This window comes from Mobula hypostoma, chromosome 19 (assembly GCF_963921235.1).
Source record: "Mobula hypostoma chromosome 19, sMobHyp1.1, whole genome shotgun sequence".
NCBI lineage: Eukaryota > Metazoa > Chordata > Chondrichthyes > Myliobatiformes > Myliobatidae > Mobula > Mobula hypostoma.
Window position 1 is genome coordinate 6,379,393 of NC_086115.1, and position 22,678 is coordinate 6,402,070.

The 22,678-nt window shown below is 41.1% G+C and overlaps 1 protein-coding gene across 1 annotated transcript in view; it reads left to right on the top strand.

Annotated features, from left to right (window-relative positions):
• Positions 1-22,678, top strand: part of pdzd7a (PDZ domain containing 7a) — a 120,976-nt gene that overhangs the window by 233 nt on the left and 98,065 nt on the right. Inside the window, exons 2-5 of the mRNA XM_063071255.1 lie at positions 3,704-4,171; positions 11,395-11,544; positions 12,587-12,761; positions 21,609-21,782. Of these exons, the coding sequence (XP_062927325.1) occupies positions 3,973-4,171; positions 11,395-11,544; positions 12,587-12,761; positions 21,609-21,782 (698 nt within the window). The 5' untranslated portion in view covers positions 3,704-3,972. The remainder of the gene's footprint in view (positions 1-3,703; positions 4,172-11,394; positions 11,545-12,586; positions 12,762-21,608; positions 21,783-22,678) is intronic.

Below are 22,678 nucleotides of genomic sequence, written 5' to 3' on the forward strand. Positions count from 1 at the left end.
GAATTTGGCGAATGGGGGTGGGGGGAATCGCCTGGCTCCTTTTAGGGCCCAGTGAGCTGTCCGAGGTGGCGAAGAGAAGACTCCAGAAAATGGTCTGGCGAGGGATGCATTTTACCTCGTTGTTGACGAATTCCGATGAGCTCCAGAAGTTGTGTGTGTATTGAGGGGTATTTATCCTCTAACATCCCTCCGCCTGCAACTACCGGCAGCTGCAGGCTATCGCCGTCTGCCCCGCGACGCATGCGCAGTGGCGGCGTCCTGGTGGTTACCCTATCGTGGAATGGGATGGACGCGCATTGCATTGGCACTGAAACACTGAAACATGATGCCACAGATTTGCCATTTGAGGAGCGGTGAAGATGAATCATTGTTAAGGGTGAAGTTAAGGGAGTAGTTAGTGACACAGGACAAGATAGGACAAAGTCAGCATGGTTTCCTTAAGGAAAAATCTTGTCTAATTAACCTATTAGAATTCTTTGAGGAGATTACAAGTAGGATAGATAAAGGGGATGCAGTGGATGTTGTATATTTGGACTTTCAGATGGCCTTTCACAAGGTGCCACACATGAGACTGCTTACCAAGTAAAGAGCCCGTGGTATTACAGAAAAATTGTTGGTATGATTAGCACATTGGCTGATTGGTAGGAGGCAGTGAGTGGGAATGAAGGGATACTTTTCTGGTTGGCTGCCAGTGACTAGTGTTCCGCAGGTTCTGGGTCTGCTTTTTATGCTGTGTATCAAATGATTTTGATGATAGAATAGGTGGCTTTGTAGCCAAGTTTGCTGATGATGTGGAGATTGGTGGTGGGGCAGGTAGTGTTGAGGAAACAGGTTGGCTACCGAAGGCCTTAGACAGATTAGGAAAATGGGCAAGAAGATGGTAAATGAATACAATGTTAGAAAATGCATAGTCAAGCATTTTGGTAGAAGAAATAAACATGCAAACTATTTTCTAAATAGGCAGAAAATCCAAAAATCTGTGATGCAAAAGGACTTGGGAGTCCTTGAGCAGAACACCCTAAAGGTTAACTTGCAGGTTTAGTCAGTGGTGAGAAAGGGAAATGCAATGTTAGCATTAATTTCAAGAGGTCTAGAATACAAGAGCAGGGATGTGATACTGAAGCTTTATAAGGCACTGGTGAGGCCTCACCTTGAATATTGTGAACAGTTTTAGGCTCCTCATCTAAGAATAGGTGTGCTGGCATTGGAGAAGATTTAGAGGAGGTTCACAAGGATGATTCCGGGAATGAAAAGGTTATCGTAGGAGGAACGTTTGCTAGCTCTGGGCCTGTACTCGCTGGAATTTAGAAGGATGAGGGTGGATCTCATTGAAACCTTTTGAATGTTGAAAGACCTAGACAGAGTAGATGTGGAAAGGATGTTTCCCATGGTGGGGGAATCTAGGGCAAGAGGGCCCAGTCTCAGGATAGATGGGCATCAATTTAAAACAGCGATGTGGTGACATTTCTAAAGCCAGAGAGTGGTGAATTTGTGGAATTTATTACCACAGGCAGCTGTGGAGGCCAGGTCATTGGGTATAGTTAAGGCACAGCTCGATCTGTTCTTGATTGGACACAACATCAAAGGTCATGGGGAAAAGGCCAGGGAGTGAGGCTGAGGAGGGAATAGAAAGGATCAGCCATGATTGAATGGCAGAGCAGACTTGATGGATCAAATGTCCTAATTCTACTCCTATGTCTTACGGTCTATATTGGTGCCACACTGATGGGATACCATAGACGGGTTGCTAGCACTAGGATGGGGTAAAGAAGAATCACATTAGTGCTGCAATGATGGGATGTCAAGCAGGTTTGCCCAGCACTCAGAAAGGGTAAAGGTGAACAGACCTCTCAAATGCTGAAGATGGACTCTTGATCTCCAATTCCATCTCATTGTGGCTCTCACACTTTCTTTGTTTACCTGATCTGGACTTTCTCCATAGCTGCAACACTATACTCTGCATTCTCTTTTCTTTGTACCTCGATGTACTTGTGTATGGATAATCTGCCTGGACAGCATACAAACACAATCTTTTCAGTGTATCTTGGTACACCTGAAAATAATAAACTAATGCCAGTGGGGTATCACAGAAGGGTTACCAGCACTAGAAGGATGAAGATGAATATTGGAGGTTCTGAACATCTAAGACCCACCCCTTGTGGCCTGATTCCAGTACCCAACTGTCTTGAACTTAAGAGGTGCAGGAATGTCAGCCACTGGTCAGCTTGCTGGTACACAGTTAGTTCCACTGAGTTCAAACTATTATCCATTCTAAGTACTACCTTCTGGGGGGGGGGGGAAACAAGTGTTTGGGCTAGTTGTATGACTTTATGCCTGTAAATGATCAAATCCAGACAGTTGCCAGGTATGGTCCTGATTTTAACACTATTCTCCCACCAACTCCTCCCCTGCTCCCAGGATGAGCAATCCCAGTAGGAAAACCTACCTGGTAAACAATAAGTTATTAATATGATGAAGGGTACAAGAAGTTAAACGTGAATGTCAGTTCTTTCCCAAATTTAATTTCAGATTATTTTACACTATATAAAGTTGCAGTTACAATCCACAGTATAATTTTTAAAAACTACTAGAGGATCTCAGGTAATGCACAGTCAATATTTTGGGTTGAGACTGGGTCTTAAACCAAAACAATTACTGTCCATTTCTATCCGCAGCTGCTGCCTGACTAGTGGTAGTGTTATCGTTGCTGCAGTAGCTTGTATCTCCGCAGTGTAATCTCATGTCTATCACACAGCAGTCTGTGCCTGAGCTTTCCAATACTTCTCCATTTATTAAACAAGTTTGGAATCAATGTTATCCCATTAGAACCTCTGCTTCCACTTCAGGTAGATCTTTTTTTCATTGGAGAAGACATTTCCCATTTAGGTACAGCATCAAATATTGTTTTTTTCAAAAAAAAAATTAGCTTCAGTGTATGAAATCTGAAATTACGTACATAATAAATGCATAAACTCTTTGGGCTTCCAGCTGGGGACAGGTGTTGATTTTAACTAACATTTTGATGACAAACTCTGCTATCTTCATTAGGAATGATGCCTAGGCACGTCTAGTCCAGTGGTATATATACTCAACTCCTGTTGTCCGTCCCTCATGATTGGTTAGTCCTCAACCAATCAGGTTTCAGTGGTCCACCTTGTTTAAAATCATTTAAAACTTGGAGCAAGACCTTCTTCTTTGTTAATATCCTTATTCTCTTGGTAAAAGCTGGGACATGATTTTAAACACAGTATTACAGCAGAAACCTGATCGGTTGAGGACTAACCAATCAGGAGGGATGGACAACAGGAGCTGAGTATATATACCACCAGACTAGACATGCCTAGGCATCATCGCTGATGAAGATGGTGGAATTCCTTGTTGAAACAGTGGTTAAAATCGACACCTGTACCCAGCTGGAGGTCCAAGAAGAGTTTATAGGTCATATACGCCGGAAAAGCACGAGATCCTTTTTAACATAATAAATGTTAACTTTACCCTTTTGACTATTGTCAGAATCAGATCAGGCTTATTATCACAAGCATGTGTCATAAAATTGTTATTTTGCAGCAGCATATAGTGTAATACATAAAAAAACTATAACCTACAGTGAGAAATATTTTTAAGATGTGCACTGCACGTAACACCTTTGCCCTTCTTTTATCTAGGCTGGTATCATTAATACATTGTTTAACTTGATTTACAGGAATTCTTGAATTTATTTCCAAATATTTTTCTACTGATCATTGATCATTGAAATGGCAGACAGTTTGGCAAGTCTTTGTCATGAGAATGCACCGGTTTCTGACTTCTATATTTTACATGGAGATAATACCAGTTCCTTGGGGGAAAAGGATGTAAGGTAAAGATTCCTTTGTACTGTTTCGAACATCAGAATGAAAGAAGTTGCCTGAGAGCATAACATGAATTTGTCCAGCCCTGATTATTGATGAATTGTTGGTGGACTGCATCAGCATGGCACATTCATTTGACTCAGCAAGAAGAGAGATGACAAATACAATACACCCCAGCAGTCATGCTGGCAGTGCAAACACAGCAGCAAAGCACCTGCTGAAGAAACAGTACAAGCAAATGAATGGACAGCCTAGAGCAACCCGATCTAGTTCACCCATGGGCAGAGTGATCCTTATCACTGGTACTTCTCCAATTGAAGGTAAGAGTCTATGTGCATAATAACATTACAGTCATGTTCACTTTACATTATGTTTTAACTTGGATCTGGTTACACTGTTAATTAGTATCTTAGCTGGTGTAACCCCTTTTAACACCAACCCAACGGATTGGAACTATCTTTTGAAATTGAAGTACATTTCAGTACAGGAGAGGATTCAGAACTTCTTTCCATGTCCTGCGAAAAAGAGCTTTTGAAACTATTTTCTTTTCCTCATTCTCAGCCTGTGTCCTTTATTTCTAGCTACATGGTGAATTGAGCTGAAAATACTGATGTGGAGAGGTATTCCTCCTTGAAGGGTGAGTCTCATTTCTTAGTGGAGGAAATTATAAGGTTATCTGACATCTGAATCAGAATCAGGTTTAATATCACTGCCATATTGTTGTAACATGAACAAAGTTACTGGAGAGACACTGAAGCTAGTGGATACAGAAGTGTTTTATTCAGCAAAATCAGACATTCTCAGAGGCCTGTTCGAACACCAGTAAGTTTGTAGAGTACTGTGCTGCTACAAAAATAAATTTAATAGCATTTATATCCTGTGTATGTATGCCTATGGTAATAAACAAACTTAGAACTTAGTCCACACATGTAAACCTGAGCTTCCATTTGTCTGCCACATTAATTCATTATCCTACACCAATTTTGACCCATCAGTGGTCCCCTGCATTGTTACACAAGGGTCTATATATGCTTGAGGAACAACCCTTCATTTTCTGTACGTCCACGTTGAAGCTTTCTGAACTTGCTATCAAACTCCCAGCATTAGGTTACTCATTTTGTATCAGAGCTTGTCATTTCCACTTATCATCGTTTTGGCTCAGTTTTCTTTTTTGATTGGTATAGTTTGGCTGAAAGACGTGCCCCACAGTCTCTTTTAACAACACATTACACAAAAAAGCTGAAAGTTCTTGTAGTTGGACCCTATTAACCCATTTTGTCTCACTCCATTTGAGATAATTCCTTTTGTTCTACTCCCCCTTGCCCACCTCCGCAACTGAACCTAGATTTTCCTTCTCTACAGTTCTGATAACAGTTCTTACACCTTAAACCTTTCCTATTTATCCTCTTGCAGGTGCTGCCTGACCTGCTGAGTATTTGTGTTTTATTATTTTCATTTTAGGGTTTCAGCATCTGCAATTTTTGCTCATCTTTCATTTTTCTTATGAGAATGAGAATGGAAGCAGGAGCAACACAGGTACAGCTAGGAGGGCGAGTACCTCACATGTGTGTTTGATCCTGATCATTGTGCTGTCTCTGTGGAGTACGTGCCTTCTCCCCATCATTAGAGAAACCTTCAAAAGCTGATGCCTTAGAAGCTCAGCATCCATTATTAAGGACCCCCACCACACAGGACATGTGCTGTTCTCATTAACACCATCAGGGAGGAGGAATAGGAGCTTGAAGATGCACACGCAATATTTTAGGAACATCTTCCTGCCCACAATAAATTTCTGAATGGGCCGTGAACCCATGAGCATTAACTCTACTAATTTTTGCACTCTTTGTACTACTAATTTATTTTTATAGATTTCTTATTATAACAGAATAATTTTATGCATTACACTGTACTGTGCTACAAAACAACAAATTTCATAACATCCGTCAGTGATAATAAACCAGATTCTGATTCTGGTTCGTGGTGTAGGTTTTCCCTGGAGCTCCAGTTTCTTCTCACATTCCAAATTTATACAGATTGGTAGGTTAAATTAGATTAGATTATTTAGATTAGATTATGAGGACACTCAGTCCTCGTTTATTGTCATTTAGAAATGCATGCATGCATTAAGAAATGATACGATGTTCCTCCGGAGTGAAATCACAAAAAAAAGGACAACCCAAAGACTAACACTGGCAAGACCACATAATTATAACATATAGTTACAGCAGTGCAAAGCAATACCATAATTTGACAAAGAGCAGACCATGGGAACGGTAAAAAAAGAGTCTCAAAGTTCCGATCGACTCCCGATAGTCCCCGATAGCAGGCGGCAGAAGGGAGAAACTCTCTCTGCCATAAACCTCCAGGCACTGACAACTGTTGATGCATTGGAAGCACCTGACCACAGCCGACCCTGAGTCCGTCCGAAAACTTCGAGCCTCCGACCAGCCCTTCGACACCGAGCACTATCTCTGCCAAGCGTCTCGACCCCGTCCCGGCCACCAAGCAACAAGCAAAGCTTCCCCTCTGGAGATTCTGGATCACACAGTAACAGCGGCAGCGAAAACGGCATTTCAGAAGTTTCTCCAGATGTTCCTCTGTTCCCTCATGTCTGTCTCCATCAAATCAGGATTGTGCATGGCACCCTACTTGACAGATTACAGGTATCATTCACCAGAGTGGCCGTGCAAGCTGCGTTGCGCCACCATCTTCTCCTCCTCCTATAATTACCACTATAAATTGCCCCTAGTAAATAGACAAGTGGATGAACTTGGGGGCAGTTGATAGGACGATGAGGAGGATAAATAAGGGGTTATTATAGGCTTAATGTAAGTGGGTGCTTGATGGTTGGTGCAGACACTGGGGCTGAAGATCCTGTTGCAATGCTGTATGAGACCATGGCTTGGAAAGCAGCAAAACCATCTCCAAGCTCTCTCACTCTTATTTTTGAGCTAATAGAAAATGAAGAAGATCACCCTGCATTCATACTGGAAATATTTGCAATGACATTAGCAGTGACAAATAATAGTGGACTGCTCCAACTGACAAAACCATTATGCACGTGTCATACGGTGTGGGCGATCATGGTCTAATCCATGACCATGATTGCTCTTCACAAATTTTTCTACAGAAGTGATTTGCCATTGCCTTCTTCTGGACAGTGACTTTTACAAGATGGGTGACCGCAGCCATTTTCAATACTCTGCAGAGATTGCCTGGCGTCAGTGGTCACATAACCAGGAATTGTGATATGCACCAGCTGCTCATACGGCCATCCACCACCTGCTCCCACGGCTTCATGTGACCCTGAATGGGGGAGGAAATGGAGTGGTGGTGGTGGTGCAGCTAAGCAGGTGCTACACTTTCCCAAGGGTGACCTGTAGGCTAACAGAGGGCAGCAGCACCTTAGACCTCCATTGGTAAAGATGTATCTCCATCCTGCCACCCAGATTGACAAAAGCCACTATAAAATATATGCATAATTTATCCACATGCGCTTTTAAGTTAAGGCTCAGATAATACACTGTATTAATTGAGGCTTAGGTGCTCAGTGTGTCCACGGATGATGATAATCCTTTCTTGACATCAATCATAATATGAATCAGACAAAGAACGTTATACATTCACACCAGCTATGGGCATTACCAACAACATTAAAAAAAAATACTGGTTCATTCTGGCTACTGTGCATGTTTTACAGGATACAAGCACTGTAGCATGCAGAGCTGATTAGTACGCATTCCATGAACAAGTTCTGCAGCATCACTAGATATAGGCAAAACAGTTGAAGATTAAACCATATTTAAGACTGATCTTTAATGCAGGGAAGGGCCTCATTAGGAGCCCAGGTTTCTGTGCTCTGAGCATAGTCTTGTAAAAGTTATTGCCGGGGTAGGAAGAAGAGTAACTAGTAGTTAATATTTAAAATAAGAACTTGGACCTGAAATAGTCATAGCTTTCCAGATTATCCTTTTGTTTTTGCATTTTCTTACAAAATAGAAGACCATTAGTCCCTTTCAGTCGATGCTAGCTCTCAGAGCATTCCTATCAATCCAATTGCCTCAACATCTTTCCCTTTAAACTAGTCTCGTCTACATGCTGACCATCAAACACCCTTTAATAAGCCCACATTTTATTCTCCTTCTACCCACTAACATTTGGGTTACTTTTTGAAGTGTCCAGAACATTTGTAAACGTGGCTAAAGACAGGAAATTGCATACATATGTACTCTCATTACAAGCCTTAAAGTACACTTCTCATGCTTGTTCTCTGCACTTTTCAATATAAATAAGAACTTTAAGCATGGTTTCCCATGTATCACAGGCTTTCATCAAGTTAATAATATTTTATTGCATCTCTCTCGAAATGATTGGAATGCATTTTATGAAATTACAAAACCCTCTGGCAAATACTCGTTGTAAAGTTAGTGTGCCTGTGGCAGAGTTTTCACTGTTGTGTGAAACAGTTCTCTGAGTAGTCCACTGACTTATTACGATGTGGCTCTGAATGCTCCATTGCTTTGAAACTTCCTGACATTGCTCTAGTCTAGAGTCCTGAGCCAATGCAGCTTGAAGTTTAGACTTATATGTGCAAAATACAACGAATGCTTCTTCCAGAAACCAGGGACATTAGAATTCTGTAGTACCCTAATACATATTACAAATCCCCATATCATGAGAAATTGTAGGAAAGCCCTTCCTGGAGCTTCTTTCCAAAGTTCAAACATTTATTATTAGATTACGTACATGTCACCACATACAACCCTGAGATGATTTTTTTTTTGTGTAGGTATACTTAGTAAATCTATAGAACAGTAACTGTAAATGCAAATATAAATAAAAAGCAATAAATAAAGAAAAGAGACCTTAAAGTGAGACCATTGATTGTGGGAACATCAGAAGTAGAGTGAGTATAGTTATTTCCCTTTGGTTCAGCAGCCTGATGGTTGAGGGATGGTCATGGTTCCTTGGTAACAAAACATTTCTATTCTACCCGCAATTTCCTTCTGCAATGGAATTTTATATCAAGGAATTGACTGGATTGTCTTTCCATTTCTGTATTCACAGAATAGTTCTAGATTCTTAAGTTACTTCTACAAAATATCAGTTTTCTTTAATATAATGACCATTTTGTATTTTTATAAAGTTCAAAGTAACATTTATTATCAGAGTACATACAAGTCACCATATACAACCCCAACTTTTCTCTTTCTGTAAATCCTTAGAACAGTAACTGTAAACAGGATCTGTAAACTGTAAACATCAGGAACTGTAAATTGTCAACAAACTGTGCATATACAGATAATAAATAATAATAAATAACGAGCATGAAATAACAACATAAGAGTCCTTAAATTAGTGTAGTTATCCCTTTTTGTTCAAGAGCCTGATGGTTGAGGGGTAATAACTGTTCTTGAACCTGGTGGTGCAAGTCCTGAGAAATCTGTACGTTCTACCTGATGGCAGCAGCGAGAAAAGAACATGACCTGGGTGGTGGGGATCTTTGATGTTGGATGCTGCTTTTCTACGGCAACATTTCATGGAGATGTGCTCAATGGTTGGGAGGGTTTTACCTGTGATGTACTGGGCCATATCCACTACCTTTTATAGGATTTTCCATTCAAAGGCATTGGTGTTCCCATACCAGACTATAATGTAGCCAGTTAGGACACTTTCCAGCACACAGCTGTAGAAGTTTGCCAAGGTTTTTGATGATGTGCCGAATCTCTGCAGATTCCTGAAGAGGTAAATGTGCTGTCGTGCTCTCTTCACAATTATAATTATATGATGGGTCCAGGACAGGTCCTCAGAGATAGTGACACCCAGGAATTTAAAGTTACTGAACCTCACCTCTGATCATTACTAGCTCATGGACCTCTGGTTCCCCCTCCTGTCGTCCACTACCAGTTTCTTGGTCTTATTGACATTGAGTGAGAGGTTGTTGTTTTTATACCACTCAGCCAAATTTTCAATCTTCTATGCTGATTCACTTTATGCCACATTTTCACCCAGACTTTTATGCTTCATCTCCTCTTGGGCATCATGACTGACTGGAACATCCCAGAATCAATGGGCTTGGTTGGTCTACATGCAGTACATACAATCTGCATTTTTAACTTGTGCATGTGGAACATGTGGAACAAAAAATTAAAATGTAATTTCTGCATGACTTTGCTGTTGTTCCTGGCATGAAGATGTTGCACACAGTGGATATGTACTGTCCTCCCTCAATGCCACAGAACCAAGGTGGTAATTAAGTCCCAACCACATTGCCAGACCAGCTCCAGTAGTTTAATCCATACACAATTCAAACATAATACTTTATTATTGAATTAAAACAGTACTACTAATCCTGGGAATTCACCTTAGAGCCAGTAAATGCTCAGGTGGAGCACTGTGGGAAGGGTGTGGGACAGGTGGCAAGGAAGGAGTGCCGGGGTGGGTGGCACGTGTACAGGGATACCAAGCCCTGAGACTCTGGGCAAGGTAATTTGATTCCAAACAAATGGTTTCGTAATTATTACAGAATGTCTCGCTGGTGCTTCCCAATCTGACCCCTTGCCCTTCCCCTTTTCCCAAACATGATTCCCCTCTCCCTGCCCCTTCCCACTCTCAGTCTGCAATTCACAAATGCACACGTTTCAATGTTATTTGTTCTATGAATTAACCTCAATCGTGAAATCAAAGTAAAAGTAATAGATGTAGGTTTATTTAGATCACTGAGCTACTGTACATGTGGAAATACACAACAAATTTTGATGAGTGAATTGCATTGCCCAGTGTATCAATGGACAGACTCAGCCTTGATTAAACAACATGTTGCTCTCACAATCATCTCAGAAATTTACTTCTCTATGATACCATTTAAATAATATTACCGGTTTATTGCTAATCAATATCAAGTATCATTGTTACCATCAGAAAGGAGGTACAGAAACCTGAAGAGAGACGCTCAGTGATTCAGGAACTGTCTCTTCCCCTGTGCCATCAGATTTCTGAATGGACATTTAATCCAGAAACATTACCACACTACTTATTTTTCCTCTTTTTTAAATTTAAAATAACTATAATAAATATACACTTACTGTAATTTAGTTATTGTAAATTTACTGTAATTTACATTTATGTTAGGGTGTATTCTGGATTTAGGATACATAACGAATATTAAGTTTAACAACAGCCATTCTTCAGACATGAGCATGGATTGTAGATTAAATTTTAAATGCAGCCCTGAACAATAGTTTTCCTGGAGCTGTGGACACCAGTTGATTGAAAACATTTATTTTGGGTGTTCGGAGTATGGGTGCAAAGAGGAGGTATGTGAAAATTATAATATTTCAAAGTAAGCATTGTCGATACATTGTCCTGCTGTTACCTTTGCTCTTTAGCATATAAAATATTATGTGACATTGGATCAAACAAGCTGCACAGTGATCTCCCCACCTACATTCAGTAAGGAGGTACTAGTCCTTCACCTGTTTTTTGGGATCCAGGCCAAGTTCAGGGTTTTGCAGTGAAATCAATATGGCTATTTTTTCTACAGCTGGTACTGAAGACTGTGATTCAGCTGAGGCAATCCACAACATCACCGTGGAGAAAAGCATTGATGGGAAGCTGGGATTCAGTGTCCGCGGAGGCTCTGAGCATGGTCTTGGAATATTTGTCAGCAAAGTAGAAAATGGAAGTGCAGCTGGTAGGTTATGACTTAGTAAATTATATCTTAATGTTAATAATTTACTTGCGTGAATTTATATGTACTGATTGATTTTGGCTTGGGCTGAAGTTGTCCTTACTAGGAATTGTGTTATCTTGTACCTTTAAAAACTCAGAACAATTTCTTTCCCCTCCCGCTTCTCTCTTTTTCCATCCCACATTCTGATTCCCCCTCACCCCTCCTTCTCATCTGCCCATCACCTCTCTCTGGTGGATATCCTTCTTCCCTTTGTTCCATGGTCCACCGTCTTTTCCTATCAGATTCATTCTTCTTCAGCCCTTTTACCTCTTCCTCTTATCTCCCCCCCCGCCCCCCCAATTTCTTACTTCATCCCATCACCTGGTCTTACCAATCAGCTGCCAGCTTGGACTACTCTCCCCCCCCCCCCCCCACCCTGCCACCTTCTTATTCTGGCTTCTGTCCCTTTCCTTTACATTCATGGCCCAAAATTTCGACTGTTTATTCTCCCTCTGTAGATGCTGCCTGACTGGCTGAGTTCCTCCAGTATTTTGTGTACATTCCTTAAAAATTGTATTTGTTACTACCCTCGTCCCACTCCAACTCTCTATGATATTGGCTGCAAGAGATAAGGGAATGAATAAGGAGTTTGTGACCACATAGATTTCTACAAGGTACTTTAGCTTCCCCCACAGTCCAAAGACATACCATTTAGAAGGTGATTGGTCATTGTAAATCATCCTGTGATTAGGCTAGTGTTAGGTTGCTTGTTTGATGGTGCGGCTCATAGGGCCAGAGGGGGCCGTTCCGCACTGTATCTCTAAATAAGACCATACGATATAGGAGCAGAATTGGGCCATTTGGCCCATTGAGTCTACTCCACCATTTCACCATAACTGAGCCATTTTGCAGCTCAGCCCCGATCTCCTGCCCTCTCCCCTTGAAACTGAAAATAAAGATACCAGGCTTGCATGTTCAGGAGTGAACCTATTACTAAGAGGGAACAATCTAATATAAATGTAGAACTACGAGACATTCATTTTTGCTTTGTTGTTCTGCTTAGATCATAGTGGCCTCTGCTTAGGTGATAAAATTATGGAGGTTAACGGGATCAGCTTCGAGAACATCACTATGGGAAGTGCTGTCACTGTACTCACTGGGAGTCACCGCTTACGTTTGGTTGTCAGACGCTTGGGAAAAGTGCCAGGAATCAAATATTCCAAAGAACTTACCACATGGTAAGTCAGCAGTATATTTTAACAACTGGAAACTGTGTAATTTGTTATGCTTTTGACTTGACACAGGCAAGTTTTTGAGTAAAAGCTTTAAGTAACTTAACTGGAAATTCTAGATTGCACAGGGGATTTATGTTATTAAATTGTTAAACATCCTGTGTTTAAACATCATGGTTGTTATGCAATATTCATCAAGAGATCAAACATGATGTTATATTCTGCAATGGTTTGTTCTCAAAGTTGTGAATGGAAGGAATGTCATGCACCAGGAGTGACTTGGAAAGGCTCTGAGAAGTTCAACATCATTTTTGATATGGTATCTCATTTCTGTGGATTATTTCAACATCCTTTCAAAATGCAAAGGAGACCATTTCTTTCTTTCATTTCATTTCCAAATGATATTTCCTCTTCCTATTACTACCATCGGGGAGGAGGAACAGGAGCCTGACAATACACACTAAACATTTTAGGAACAGCTTCTTCCCCTCTGCCATCAAATTTCTGAACAATCCATGAACACTATTCATTGTATTCACTATGTTCTCTTTTTGCACTACTTACTTATCTGCTTTATATTCCTTATTGTAACCTATAGTCATTTTTCATGTATTGCACTGACACAAAACAACAAGTTTCACAACATATGGAACTGATCATTAACCTGATCCTGATAACCTAATCAGAGGGATTCCCTCTGCCAAAAGCTAAATACTGCAGAAGCTGGGATTCTGAGAGGAAAACAGAAGATGTTGCAAATACTCTGCAGGCAGGCAGCATCCATGGAGAGAGGAAATGAGTTAGTGTTTTGGACTGCTATAATTTTGTTAGATCTTTTCATTTGGTAACCATCTGAAGCACAAATTTAACCTACTTCTGAATATGTTATTAACACCAGTTCTGACAGGTGCTACTAGAGTTTTTGTGTGGAACTCCATGCAATGTTGTCTATTTAACAGTAAAGCATAAAATGCATCACCCTTTCAGTATATTCAAAGGTAGTTTTTTATGCATGGTGGTGAAGAATGAACAGGAGGGCTGTATAGACATTTGACATTTGATGAAGGTTTTCATGACATTCTTAAGGTTTCCAAGATTGATCTCAGGAATGAATGGGTTAACATATGAGGAGCATTGATGACTCTGTGCTTGTACTTGCTGTGGTATAGAATGAGGGGGAACCTCACTGAAACTTAATATTGAAAGCCCTATATTGACTGGACATGGAGAGGATGTTTCCTTTAGTGGGAGAGTCTAAGACCTGAGGGCACAGCCTCAGACCAGAAGGATCTCCCTTTAGAATGGAGATGAGGAGGAATTTCTTTAGCCAGAGGGTAGCGAATCTGCGGAAATCACCAAACAACTTTGGAGGCCAAGTCACTGAGTATACTTAAAGTGGAGGTTGATAGATTAGTAAAGGTATCAAAGAATTTGAGAAAAAGGCAGGAGAGTGGGGTTGAGGGGGTGGTATGGTAGCGCAGTGGTTAGCATAATGCTTTACAGTACCAGTGACCTGGGTTCAATTCCCGCTGCTGCCTGTAAGGAGTATGTATGTTCTCCCCATGATGGTATGGGTTGCTTCCAGATGCTCCAGTTTCCTCCCACAGTCCAAAGACGTACTGGTTGGTAGGTTAATTGGTCATTGTACATTGTCCTGTGATTAGGCTAGGATTAAATCAGGGGATTGCTGGGCGCACAGCTGTAAGAGCCGAAAGGGCCTATTCTGCACTGCATCTCAATAAGAATAAATAAGCCGTGATTGAATGGCAGAGAAAACCCAATGGGCCGAATGGCCTAAGTTTGCTCCCATATCTTATTGCCTTATTATAAAGTTGTTCTGAATCTCTCACATAGCAAAGGGAAAAGCATATGTGGAGGCAAATTTAATATTAGTGACAATGAGTGGAAGGTGTGGTTAAATTAAGAGAAATTTAACATACGTTGGGAGTTACAAACTAATTAACTTAATGGGATTTTCCAAAAGTAGGGCAATAATGCACAGCCAGTCTGCTTCTGGGAGTCAGATTGTCATTTTAAAAATGTTAGTGACTGGATGCATCTCATTTACAAGCTTTACTATGGCCAGTCAGGTTTCCCAGGCCTTGGGGAAACCTAGCAGCTGAAGGGAGATGAGAAAAGGATCAGGGAGAAACCAGGCAAGTGAAAGTAGCATTTGTCCTAGTCCTGGAGGAGCAGGAATGCTCCTTCCTGAGTTCCTGAGCTTCTTGTCAGAGCCCCCTGTGCCCTACAAAACACTGCCAGTTAAGAAGTGGAACTCAACTGAGATAAAAATAGGATTCCCTATATAGCTGGAAGACAGGCCTGTCAGTTAGCAATCACAGGAGACTGCAGATGCTGTAATCTGGAGCAACACCTACTGTTAAATATTAGAAGAACTCTGTGGGTCAGGCAGCATCTATGGAGAGAAATGATCTTTTGGAATCCTTCATTTTGACCCAAAGTGTCAGCTGTCCATTTTCCTTCACAGATACCGCCTGGCCCACTGAACTTAACCACTATTTTGTGGATTTTAGGACACTGCCAAGGTGAAAGGGCGCATATTACAGAGATAAACTCAGACTCCCAAGTTTCCCCTTCTGCTCTTTAGGAATGAGACTGACTGCTGGTGGACACCTTTTTCCTCTGGTTTCTGCCTTAAACTGTGGTATGGTGGTGCAATAGTTAATGCTGCTGCCTCACAGTTGCAGAAAACTGGGTTTCATCCTGCCTTGGGCTACTGTCTCCATGCTGGTTGCATGTCTCTCTGCGACCATGTGAATTTCTGTCAGGTAATTCAGATTCCTGCCACGTTCCATAAGATGGGAAACTCTCTACCTTTTACAGACTCATTGTGTCTCATTGAGTACAGTGCCTGCAGTTCTCAAGTTTCTTAAAAACAAAACAGTTCAGGCCCTTCAGCCCACAAATTTGTGCCAACTGTTTACCATACTCCAAGATCAATCTAACCCTACACGCCCACATAGTCCTCCATTTTCTATCATTGATGTGTCTGTCTAATAATCTCTTAAGTGTTTCAAATGTGTTTCCCTCCATCACCACCCTGACACCACGTTCCACCCACCTATCACTTCACTGTTTTTTTAAATGTCTCTGACACCCCCTATACTTCTCTCCAAACACCTTAAACTATGCCCTTTTGTATTAGCCATTTCCACCCTGGGAAAAAGTCTCCAGTTGTTCACACATCTATGCCTCTTAACATCTGATACAAGTCACTTCTCGTCCCCCTTTTCTACAAAGGGGAAAGCCTAACTCTGTTAACCTATCCTAACATACATCGCCTAATAGATTAGTTTGGAACAACTTGCCAGCATTCCAACACGATGGGTAACCACCAGTCACTCTGAGCATTCGTGCTGTCTGCTTTGGCATACAGTTGCTTTAGTGTGTACCATTTACAAAATGCACTGCGGTTTGTTGTTCCATCTACTCAGACACCACCTCCAATGCTGTGACCTCTCCCTCCAGGAGGGGCAAGGTAGCATGTTCAGAAGAGCAGAATTGCAATCTGACCATTGTGTGCTGCAGGTTCCTCTTCAAGCTGTGCACCATTCTGACATGGACATAAAGTATACATTGCTTGTCCTTCATTATTACTGGGTCTAGGCTCATTGAACATTAAATGAAAAATGGTGTGCATGTAGAAATTCTTTGCTCTGAGCTTAACTAATTGGCTTTCTCTGGGCACTTAACTCAGCCTCCACGTCTCTGTCCCTCTAGGAATCTAAGTTACCTGACAGAAATTCACATGTCACAGAGGGAACATGCAACTAGCATGGAGACAGCAGCTGAGTGGATGTTATGCGCTCTCTCTCACAGGGAGATACCACTGTTGGATTTTGTTGAATAGCTACCAAAGTTGATATCAGTGCTTATCAATTAATATCATTTTAAGCAGGAGCTGGAGGGATGTCCACCATGCAGTTAATCTGTTCAGCAAAGAATAGAAGGGGAGAAAATTAGAGAAAGAGAATCAATTAGGAAATAATAAGAAATGAGCAAATGGGTGCATCCTTTTGTTGTCATGGAGAGGAATCTTGTGTGCTTTATCACTTCTCAGTTGATTCTTTCCTCTGGGTTTATTATTTTCCCTCAAGATGGAACCAATTGTTTAGTGTATTTCCATTGCTAATGGTTTTAAAAGTTACTCCACACAAATAAAATCTTCACATAAGATTTTATGTGAGAAGTGCGGGTCTGTTTGGTTACAAACTTATCTGCAGAATTTGGCCAATCTCACTGTCTGCAATTTCTTTATGATGACTTCCCAGTTTCAACGTAGACTTCTGCATAGGGTGCCGAAGATAACAGAGAGAGAAATTTATATCAATTTTATGACCAAAAGTGAAAATTGACCAGTTTGGAACATTAGTTGGCTACTGTAAGGTTTGATGGGAACAGAAAATTAGACTTAACCCCTTTATCTGAAAAAGTTGGAGATCATTGAATAAGAAAATTATTTTCAGAATCACACTGCCGTAGAAGTGATATCATCATGAATATTCAATAAGGAGAATTAATTTTCTAGTGATTCATATTAAGATTATTTGCATGAGTTAATATCATGTAATATATCATTTTGAAACCACATGCCAGTAATTCAGTCCATAAATTACTTGATGCCAGGTTGATATGTTTTCATCACAACCTATTAACTGTAAAATAATTTTGGAAAGAAGTTGACATTTTTGTTTATACCTGGATTAATGATTTTATCTGAATTCTATAAGCAACAAATTTTCATCCTTTTAGAATCAAATGCAAATGAAACAATTAACTTAAATATGTTTACCCAATTTTCTGCTTCATTGCATAATTCTGTAATTAAATTCAATTTATATATGCTAATTATTTTTTTTAACCAAGCTGAGCATTTGCATTAATAGCACTTTTGCCATAGTAAAGCAAACTTCGCAAGAACTAATACTTTAGTTCTTAATCCTTGGGTGTAAAAGATGAAATTATTTTACTGATACTCCACCGAAACCTCTTGGGTCCTTGGAGCCTCCATTTTCTTTCCACCCCACATTTACTGAACACTCTAAGCTTCCCCTCTCCTCTGGTGCCACCAACTCTCTACTTCCTCTCTCATCCCAGCTCTAATCCTTGTTATGTCTTCATCATTCCCTCTGACCTTACCTTCTCTGAGGCACGTTGTTCTGTCCTCAGCAAAGGCCTTGCCTTTGACTTACTTCACCGGCACCTCTGCGTTCTGCACCCACCAGGACATTGAGCTCTTCTACCATATCCTCTGTCTCCAAGCCCACTTCTTTGGCTAGAATTCCATACGTGCACTGATGATTCTTTCTCCTATCTTCAGCCCTCCTCCCCTTGTACAATCCACTCTGGTTCTCTGCGAGCTCTGGATCTTTTCATCGTGAATTACCCATGAGACATCAACCGACTCGACTTCTCTTTCGCTCCTCTTCGAACCTCACCCCCTCTGGATGCACTCTCCTCCACACTCTCTGCACTAATCCCAAACTCACCTTCAAACTCGCAGACAAAAGGGGTGCTGTTGTAGTGTGGACTGACCTCTATCTTGCTGAGGCCAGCAGCAACTCTGTGATATATCATCATATCTACTCCTTGAAGAGTATCCAGCTCTGGACCGTCAAAAAACTGTCTCCGTCCCCATCACTGACCTCATCAACTCTGGAGAACTCCCATCCATTGCCACCAATCTCATAGTTCCCTTACCCTACACAGCTCCTTCTACCTGCTACCCAAGATCCACAAATCTGACTGTCCAGGTAGGTCTATTGTCTCTGTTTCCTCCTGCCCCACTGAACTCATGTACTTGTACCTCAACTCCATTCTATCCCCCTTGGTTCAGTCCCTTCCCACTTACATCTGCGACGCTTCTCATGCTCTCGATCTCCTCAATAATTTTCAGTTCCCTGGCACTGACCACCTCATTTTCGCCATGGATGTTTATTCCCTGTACATTTTTATCTCCCATCAGGAAGGCCTCAAAGCTCTCCACTTTTCTCTCAATAAAAGAACCAACCAGTTCCCCTCCACCACCACCCTCCTCTGTCTGGCAGAAATGGTCCTCATCCTCAATAATTTTTTCTTCATCTCTGACTTTCTCCAAACACGAAGGATGGACATGCGCACCAGCTATACCTGCCTTTTCGTTGGCTACATCGAACAGTCCATGTTTTAAGCATTCCCTGGTAATGCTCCCCAACTCTTCCTGCGCTATAGTGATAACTGTGTTGGTGCTACTTCATGCACCATGCTGAGCTTGTCAATTTTATCAACTTTGTCTGTAACTTCCACTCTGCCCTTAAATTTACTTGGTCCATTTCTGACATCTCCCACCCTTTGCTCCTGCCTCTATCTCTGGAGACAAACTGTCAACTGACATATTTATAAACCTACTAATTACCGCAGTTACAGTATCTTGACTATACCTCTTCCCAACCTGTTTTCTGTAAAAAAAGTTATTCCCTTTTCTCAGTTCCTTTGTCTCTGATGCATCTGTTCCCAGAATTTGGCTGTCCTTTCCAAGACATCAGTTATGTCCTCCTTTTTCTTCCTCTACTATTGATGCTGCCCTCACCCGCATCTCCTTCATTTCTAGAACATCTGCGGTCATCATATCTTCTTGCTGCCTTAACAGTGACAGAGTTCCTCTTGACCTTACCTACCTCCCCATGAGCCTCTGCATCCAACACATCATCCTCCGCAACACCACCATCTCCAAAGGGATTCTACCGCTAAACACAACTTTACCTCAATTCCCCCTCCCCCCACTTTCCACAGAGATTGCTCTGTCTGTAATTCCAATTGTCCCTCCCTACTAATCTCCCTCCTAACCAAAGTGCTACTTAGACCTGTCCATTCACCTCCTCCCTCTTCTCCATTCAGGGCCCCAAACAGTTCTTCCAGGTGAGGCAACGCTTAACCTGCATATCTGCTGAGGTATTCTGTTGTGACCGGTTCTCCCCAAGTGGCCTCCTGTACATTGAAGAGGCCCATCCTAAATTGGGGGACCACTTTGCTGAGCACCTCTACTCCATCCACTGATTCTGATTCCCATTCCCATTCCAACATGTCGGCTTATGGTCCCCTCTTTTGACAAGATGAGGCCACCCTTGGAGTGGAGGATCAACATCTATATTCCATCTGAGTAGCCTTCAACCCGATGGCATGGGTATCGATTTCCCCTCCCAGTAACAAAAAATTGTCCCTTCCTCTCCACTCTTCTTCTATTCCCCACTCTTGCCTTTTACCTCTTCTCACCTGCCTACCATCTCCCCTGGGTTCCCTCCTCCCCTTTCTCCCATGTTGTACTCTCCTCTCCAGTCAGATTCCTTCTTCTCCAGCCCTTTACCTTTCCCATCCACCTGGCTTCACCTATCACCTATATGGTCCTCCTCCCCCCACCTTTTTATTCTGATGCCTTCCCCTTCCTTCTCAAACCTGAGGAAAGGTCTTGGCCTGAAATGTCGACTGTTTGTTCATATCCATAGATGCTGCCTAACCTGCTGAGTTCTTCCAGCATTTTGTGTGTGTTGAAATGGGTTTCTAGTATTTGCAGAAATTCTTGTGTTTATGGCTCACTGATACTCTTATGATGTTTTCATTCTGAAGTCTAATTCTTTCTGAACGTTTTTCTGTTGGCATAAAAATGAAACCAAAGTAGTAAAAACTAGGAACATTTGTATTTCTGCCAAAACACATTAAGTTTGGCTCTATTTTAACTTATTCAAAATTTCTGTACTGTGAGGGAAACAATTAAGATTTTAAAAAATCACATAAATAAATTGAACCATCACAGATGTTCTTGAGAGCTGTACAAACACTTAAAAATTGCAGCTTGTTAGCTGGTTGACCAAGTTGGGTCATTTACTGGAAGGAATATAGCCCAGAATGGGTGTGGGTGTGTGAAAGACTTTAGTAAGGACTTAACCATATGGAGCAGGGCTTTTTTTAAGACCTGTGATGACAGGAGGAGGAGAGACTGGAAGTAACAAAACTGGTTTTCAGGTTACTTGTAAATGTTGCTTGATTGTCCATATCAACTTTGTTATGTCACACGTTTACATCTTCTAGAAACAGTAGCACAATCTCAGGATTGCAAGTGTTCATTCAGTTACACAGTAGTCCCTGACATCTCTGTGGTACTGCAATCCTGCTCTGAGGTCTTCAGTTTTATTTTCCAGAGACTGCACATTCATTAGAAGAATAGTAGAGAGTGGGGCCTCAGGGCCCCGCATTTCAATCTAATTTGCAGACCAACATGCTTTCCATGTTTCCTTTTTCATAAAGGGAAACTGCACTCGTGATCTGATTCTGCAGTCTAGCTGATTTTGAGGAACGATAGATTTTTTAATAAAACAATGTTGCTTACTGAAATATCCATGGCTCAACTAGGATTTCAGCTGTAGTAGTTGTAAACAGGAATACTTGATGATCCCATTTGCAGCTGCCAACACCTACTTGGGAAAAAAAAACAATGAATTTCACAACGTATCTCAGTAAAATTAAACATGATTCTGAATTTTTAATAAGGGTTAGAAGCCGCATGTTAAAGATTGATTTGAGGCAATAAGGCATGATGCTTGAAATAAGATGAGTGTTTGTGAAGACATTAGGTAAAGGTTTTGAGAATATCGCTGGCATACGATAGGAAAGCAGCTGGTATGGCAGATAATTGTCATCAAGAAATACTTAGACAGGAATGTGTGTTCCTTTGTAATTTCCAAGTGATTTCTGTTAGAGTTATGATGCTTATTACCACAAGTTGGTTCATTTCATGTACTGCTTATAAGGTGTTGTCAGTTGTTCATTGAGAAATCCTTCTGTGCTTTAAACCATTAGGGTTGATACAGCAACAAGGAGGATAATAGCAGAGAAAAGTCAAAGTTCTTCAGACACTGTATCTGAGGATGGAGCCAGAAGGATTATCCATCTTTACACCAGTTCAGATGATGAGTGCCTTGGTTTTAATATTAGAGGTGGAAAGGAATTTGGCTTGGGAATATACGTATCCAGGTAAGGTACAGCTTCTTTCCAAGTTGTATATAAAGTTAATTGCCATGCTAATTTTGCTGGGTATGTATGTTTAAAAAAAAATTACCTGATCCCTTTCTTTTAGTTGAATAACATCAAGCAAAATACTGATAAATACTAGGTTGACAAGGTTACAATCTATCTTTATTTAATTACCAAAAAATTCTATTGATACACAGTGATTTCAACAGATGATTCTAGTGCCTCAAAGCTCAGGTGACTGGGATTCTATCCCAACCTTGCAAAGAACCTGCACATTCGTCCCGTGAATACCTGAGTTTCCCCCTACATCAGGAGTTCACAACCTGGTGTCCATGGACCCCTGGATTAATGGTAGAGGTCCATGGCGTTAAGAGATTGGGAACCCCTGCCCCAGATACTGGAGTCTCCTCATGTGTTCCAAAGTTGTGCCAGTTTGTTGATCAGCTGTTTACTGTACATTACCTGCAGCACAGGTAGGTGGCAGCAAAATTAGGGATGAGAGAGCAGAGATTACAGAGAAATAATTGGGGAATGGAACTTTTGGGAATACTGTGACAGTTTCTATGGGTTGAATGGCCTTTTGTGTCTTAAACATTTGTTAAAAAAATTAGTATTGTATTAATACTGATAACTAGGAAAAGTTAACGTAACATAAATTCATTCCGGAATGTTGAATTGGGGTTGCTGGGCGGCACAGTTCGAAGAGGCAGAAGGGCCAATCTGCACTGTATCTCAATAAATTTTAAAAAAACGTAAAATGTTGACTTACTCAAAAAAATACTTTAAATATATTTAATCAGCCTTAAAATCCTTTAGAATAATGTCCTTTTGAAAAATACCATGGCCATGAAAGGTGTTGAATAAGTGCATCTTTTTAAAACTATACTGTTTTCAGA